Source organism: Cornus florida, unplaced genomic scaffold (assembly GCF_030987335.1).
Source record: "Cornus florida cultivar Cherokee Brave unplaced genomic scaffold, ASM3098733v1 CherokeeBrave_3.0.0_Hap2_Chr10, whole genome shotgun sequence".
In the NCBI taxonomy this organism is placed as follows: Eukaryota; Viridiplantae; Streptophyta; class Magnoliopsida; order Cornales; family Cornaceae; genus Cornus; species Cornus florida.
In genome coordinates, this window is record NW_026775580.1 from 58619715 (window position 1) to 58626366 (window position 6652).

Sequence of the window (6652 nt, forward strand, 5' to 3'; positions counted from 1 at the left end):
AACGGATTGTACTGTAATAACTTGTAAATAAATGACGAGTAATATACCTTCCAATCACTAAAACACTAGGTGATTTGAACGTCAAACATTAAAATATCATAATGTGTAAATTCAAGTAATTGTCTTTCTTTTTATTATTTTTTTCTCTTCATTGTATGGATATTGATGATAAATTCATGAACTTGAATTTCTTAAAGCCAAAATTCATTGATGTACACCATAATCAGCATATGGGCAAGTACAATTGTTACTGTCAAACAAAAATAAAAGTTAATGAATTACTTTTACCTCACGTGTGGGAGCACGGAATCGGCACCTTGAATTTGGTTAGAATTGGAGGAAGTTTAATTCAAAAATTAAAATTCCTCCGATACCAAATCCAAAGCTCCAATTCCTGCTCCCCAACATAGCATTTGGAATTCCTGTGTACAAAAAAAATCAGAATTGCAACCAGAATAAATCTAGAACCATCAGACAACAACAAATTCTTTGTAATGATGTACACTAAATCAAGAAGCAAGTTAATGTAACAATTAGGACCCATAAAATCAGAGCCTTTACAAGTGATAACTTCCATATGTACAACCTAAAACCCCTTGTAATTCAAAATGGAAACATAAGCTAAGCCAACAACTGCACAACTTCGCATCGCCTTAACCTCTCTGGACCGCAACCATGGATTCAATCCCCAAATTTTCTGCCTTCCTGCTTCATCTCAACAACAATAGTTGCCAGTTCTATTTCTTCGCAAAATGTTAGCTTTTGATAAAATTTTGATTTCCTAACAGTGTTTCATCAATTTAACCTCTAGGGTACCTTGTTCCTCGAGCATCATCCATGATAATATCGTGAAGTCTAGTAGGAAAATCGGTTGGCCATAGAACAACATCACTTCCCGAAAGATCCATCTTTGAAAGGTGATCAGCAGCTCGGTTAGTTTCACGCCACGAGTGAGAGACTCGGTACTTCTCAAACTTCTTTAGAAGTTCCCAAATATGGTTCAAACAACTACTAGCCTTTGGACTATATGGTTGCTCTCTGTTGATGGATTTCACCGCACTCCTTGAATCAGACTCCACCCATATAACTTTAATCCCCAGACTCGAGGCAAGAACAAGGCCTCTCCATATCGCCCATAGTTCAACCAGGAAAATATCATTTAGTGTAGGAGCTTTAGAGACATACGCACATATAGGGTCACCTTTGTAATCACGAAGCAAACCACCAAAACCAACGTTTTCTCGACCTATTGATCCATCGGCATTTAATTTTGTCCATCCGAACTTTGGCTTTTTCCATGTGCACCGTATAATTGATCTTGCAACTGGGCTTAAGAGGCTGCTGCCCCATTTTTCAAAGTTCGTCATTAAAGAAGACTTGACTGGATTGTTCGTTACCAGTTCATTTCTTAGTTCCTCTTCCATGGCCTTGTGCTTCTTCCCTTGAAGGTGTGTATTTAAACATATCTGACTGGTGGTGGTAACCTGGCAGACAGCACAACTCCACTCCTTCTGAACTTTCTTCGGACTGGCCAGATTAATCAAATGACTTTCCACATGGTCATGGGATATGTTATATTCACCCTGACAGACATACATATGATTAAGATTCTAATCAAACACTAATTATGATTTAAAACAATATGGTTGCATTGACCATAGTTGCAATAATCCCTAAGGCCTCCAAAGTTGTTTATTTTATTTCAGAAGTAAACAAGCTACTTAAAAATTGTAATGGAAAATGAAACCTTAACAAATAACAAGTGGCAACGTAATTGGCCTTTTCTCTTTATTTAATGGGCTGAAGGACTGGTCCGCCCTTACGAGTTAGTGGTCTCCGATGGAGGAAAGCAGAGGATGGAGAAGGGCCAATGGATTCAGCTCAAAAATGGAATGCCAATGGGGTAAAATTCGTAGGAGGCCTTATAGGCGACCAGGTGATGACACAGTTGGCTACCAAGTAAGCAGGATGAATACTTTGTCGGAAACCGCGGGGGCATATGTGCTGGGTTGTGACAGAAAAGGTCAGGAGAACCAAATGTCAGCTTGCAGATTTACCTTGCAAAAGATTCATTTCTCTGATTTTTCCAATCCATCCTCGACATATATCTCTCCAAGAGAGCCATGATGCTCACAGAATAATTAAAACCATTCGTTGTGGTAATGGTCGATTTGTCACACTTAGAAGTTCCCAGAGATGTAAGGCCTGATGAAGTGCATGTTGGAAAAAATAATTATAATAAATCACGAAAATTACTTGCACTTAAAAATATGGGTGGAAATAAAAAACCACCAATGGGCGAGTGGCCCGGCGGTACCAAACCCGTACTTCCCAAAGGGAGGTCAAGAGTTCAAGCCTACCATAGCTTGGAGCTATGTTACACGGCCTCCTCAAAAGTAGTAAAGTACCCATGTTGGACACACATTGCTCGGACATGGATATGGGATATGTGTTCGACACTTATGGTTAGACATGTACAAAAAAAATATATTCTATAATTCAATTTAATTATATTATTATTTCAAAATGAGTGAAATGTCTATATTAAACATTATATATTAACTAAAAACATTATTTTACTCTAAAAAATAAAATAAAAATATTAAATAAACAAATATTTAGTAATGTCCATGTGTTCTTTTGTTGGGGATTTAACACGTCCGATGCATAGATACATACTTGTACCCGACACAAATACCCGAGTCCATGTAACACAGGCTTGGACGCGCATAATGGCTTCCTGAAGATAGTCGAAGCCTCCCACAAGGTGCAAGGGATCATGGCAGCTCTATCTTCGGGATTCAATCAAGCCTAGGCAATTCGACCACAGTGTATTTGCACTATACGCTATTGGGTGCAAGACTTAATCTCTTTTCAAAATGCCCAAGTATGAAAATTAGAAGAGAAAACTTCTAAACTGTAACTTAACAAAACTTGAGTACGAGTTGGGATTGAACTTAACCATGCATTAGTGACGGATGTGGGGTCCTTACATAGACCTCTCAAGATGAGTCTCATAAATGTGCTCAAACCTTAAAATACATGAATTAAAAAAATTCAAATTTCTGGACAATATATCAAACTAATCAAAATGTGTCTCATAAATTTGATGAAGAACTTAAAATGATTCATCCTAGAATTAGGTGAACCAAATGGATTCATTGAGAATACCGAAGGTCAAGTGTGAATGAATGTAAAAATATCTCCTTTATTGATACATGAACCATTTAATTACATGCACATACATGTGAACACATTTAAAACTTTATTGTTCAAGAGGGTATGAATCAAAATAATTAGACTTCAATTACATACATATATATTTTCAAAAAGAATATAAAAATATTTAGAAACATATTGGCAATTCAGGAAAGTTATGTGCATAAATAAAGCTACTTAAAAATGGTAATGGACAATGAAACCTTAACAAATAACAATGCAAGCTCTCAAGTGGCAACCTAATTGGCTTTTTCACTTTATTTAATGGACTGAAGGACTGGTCCGCCTTATGAGGTAGTGGGGTCCAATGGAGGAAACCAAAAGCGGAGGAAGGGCCAAGGAACAAACTTGGATTCAGCTAAAAAATGGAATGTCAATGGTGTAAAATTCGTAGGAGGCCTTATAAGTTGCTCAAGTGGTGACACAACTGGAAACCCAGTAGCAGGATGAATACTTTGTTGGGGAATCCCGGGGGCATATGCATTGGGTTTAGTGATAGAAAAAGTCAGGAGAACCAAATTTCAGCTTACAGATTTACCTTGCAAAAGACGTCTTCCTCTGATATATCCAATCCATCCTCGATGTGTATCTCTCCAAGGGAGTCATTATGCTCACTGAATATACAACCATTCGTTGTAGTAATGGTCGGTATGTCACACCCTTGTGAGTTCGCTGAGATGTAGGGCCTGATGAAGTGCATATAGACATAAAAAGCACCACCAAAGTGAGGAACCACCAGCAAGAGGGTGACTATTCCCTTTAAATGAGGCCAAAACGGTAGCCTGAAAACAAAGAAATTTAAGCAGTGAGACTCAATGAATTCCTAGCTAAAGCATAAACCAAAATGGCCCACTAGGATATTAAGCAATAAAACACGAAGCACATGACCAAGATTTCCAATATACAAGATGAAAGAATGGGACAGTTGACGTGTCTTGACGTGTTACAATAAAGGACTCTTTTTGATGTCTAAGTAAGCATTCCTTTGTCTTTCACAACCCACAGATGGAGCCATCAAGAACAATGAGTATAACTACCATCACTAGCAAAGGATCAAATTTAGAGTTCCATTAGATGGCAATGTATCAAGTTTCTTCCTAAGCACTTCCTCTGCTAGCTGTTGTTTCATTTAGTGGCTCATTACTTCATATGATTTCTTGAGTGAAAACTATTATCTAAACCACCAATGGAGCAAGTCATTTTCAGTGGGACATACAAACATGGCACCGAATGCTATTACTTAAAGATTAATGTTTCAACTGTTCAATAAAGCCACTCATAAGTATTCAATTTAAATTGATACATTCCTTCATTCACACAAAAATAAGTCGACATGAAGAAAACACTTTCCTGTAATTATCATGTTATGATGACCTTTTTAACCCCTACAAATGGCTGTTTGTAAGCTGGCAATGTTGTTGATGTGTACTTAATTTTTTTGCTTCTATATAACAAAGTCACTTTGCTTATAAAAAAAAAATTATCATGTCAAACATCTCTTTGAGGTTAAACATGATGTCCTTAGCAATAAGAAAATACAGATGTTGGCTCTGAAGCACATTTGACAATATGTAGCAGTGAGCCATCTCATCTGCCTTTGTCCACTTCTTATAGGCATCCACGAGAGCAGTCATTTTTGCGCAATTATTGACAAAGATTATGTCTTTGTCTAGCCTAATACTAGTATTTGTCATATTGCACTCGATTAACGGGGCTAACTTGGGCAATCACTCTTTGTTATCCCTGATTTGTGCCCCTACTCTGTGCGTGCCAAGTGTCCAGCCCATTCAGCCCCTTAGCTCGTTAATTCAGTAACTAAACAAAAATAATCAACCCCTAGTGCCTTTAGGGGGTAGCCAACAAACAAGCATGCCTCTATTCTTGCTTTGAAACCCCACTTCCATAAGAATAGGTGTCAAGTGTCACAATACTAGTCATGTCTCTATATAACTTGTTTCTATATAACTCGGAAGGGTGTCATATATTAACTAGCCAGCGATAGCCCATCATTTATATCATCTAAGCACTTTCCTTTGCTAAATATAAATAACCACCAAATTTCTTTGGCCTCACTAAAATAATAATATGAAATCTAAAAATTACCACACGAGAAGTTTGGCAAGCATTGACTCCATGATTTTGGTTATAGAAAACAAAACCCAATAAGTGAGACATTGCTGATAATTGAAGGGTTTATCACCCTCTACCGCCCGAATCGAAGCATACCTGTTTCGAAAAATTAACATGAATCAGAAACCTAAATCAAAAAACAAAAATATTGGGTTTAAAAACAAAATTGAAGAATCTTATCTATTAAAAAAGCACATTAAAAAAAAAAAAAAAACCACAAACACACACACAAACACAATTAAAGGGCACCCATATGCATATTGAAGTATTGTAAGAGAAACAGGAATAAATGAGAGGGTTAGATGGCAACTTAATTACAGGGACACAATAAAATAAATGATTAAATGAGAGGGTTAAAGAAGGCTACTTACAGGGGACACACCAAAGTAATTGAAGGCCTGTAAAATCATATACCCAAAAGAAAAAGGAAACAAAAAAAGGGAATGACACAGGTCAGTGAATTTCTAATCATTTCGAGCCCTGATTGGGTTTTAAACAAAATTTAAACTTTTCCACCGATCAAACATAAGATGAAAAATTAAGGGTTGTGCACCAGATTGACTAAAACAAAAATTTGAAACATTTAATGGCATAGAAAATGAGTAAAAATATAATTGGAAACATACCAAGCAAGAACATTGAAGAACTTGGTTACTATCTTGAGAAAACTGCCCCAACCCATCCCATCCATTTCTGTTTTTTCTCTTTTTACCTATAATTTTATAATCTTTGAAAAATGCTCAAACAGTCAACACCCATCTCAGTATTCAGTTATTCTCACATATTATATAGAGAGAGGGAGAGAGACGCATACATTGATTTGTAGCTCTTGGGGAAACGGAGGAAAGGACAGTGACAAGGAAAAGGAGAAGACTCGGGAGGAGACTTGAGTCGGCAGACCGACAAAGTTAGAATTTTAAAATAATTCACTTTTTTTTTTTTTTGGTCAATAAAATAAAAAATTAATTTCACACGTTTTATGTCATTAGGAACTCAAACTCTCAATGAATAGTGTAACGTGAAAAAAAAAATTTCCTCAATTATGTTGGAATTTACAAATAATCTTTTTGAAGTATGATTCATGCATAATGCCTCCTTTTTTTTAACATCTAGACTATTTTAATTATATGACCATAATTCTCTTTACGATTGAATTGCACTTAATCTATTTTTTTTATTGAAATAAATTATAAAAAAAAAATCATACTAATTTGATAATATATTTTAAATTAAATTTGCATAAATTTATCTTTAATTTTTAAAATTAATTGTTTAAATAAAAATCTTAAGTAGAAAATTTTAA

The 6652-nt window shown here is 35.8% G+C and overlaps 1 protein-coding gene across 2 annotated transcripts; it reads right to left on the reverse strand.

Moving 5' to 3' along the window:
- Nucleotides 1-470: 470 nt before the first annotated feature.
- LOC132278583 (uncharacterized) lies at nt 471-6228 on the reverse strand. Of its 2 annotated transcripts, XM_059780406.1 has the most exons (5): nt 5976-6228; nt 5721-5747; nt 5323-5445; nt 3758-4001; nt 471-1583 (listed from the first exon to the last, which is right to left on the reverse strand). In XM_059780406.1, exons 1-5 carry the CDS (start codon nt 6038-6040, stop codon nt 801-803), a joined length of 1242 nt encoding a protein of 413 aa, XP_059636389.1. In that variant the 5' UTR covers nt 6041-6228; the 3' UTR covers nt 471-800. The 2 variants fall into 2 exon arrangements, with proteins under 2 accessions (XP_059636389.1, XP_059636390.1); XM_059780407.1 differs by lacking the exon at nt 5721-5747.
- Between the last annotated feature and the right edge of the window lie 424 nt (nt 6229-6652).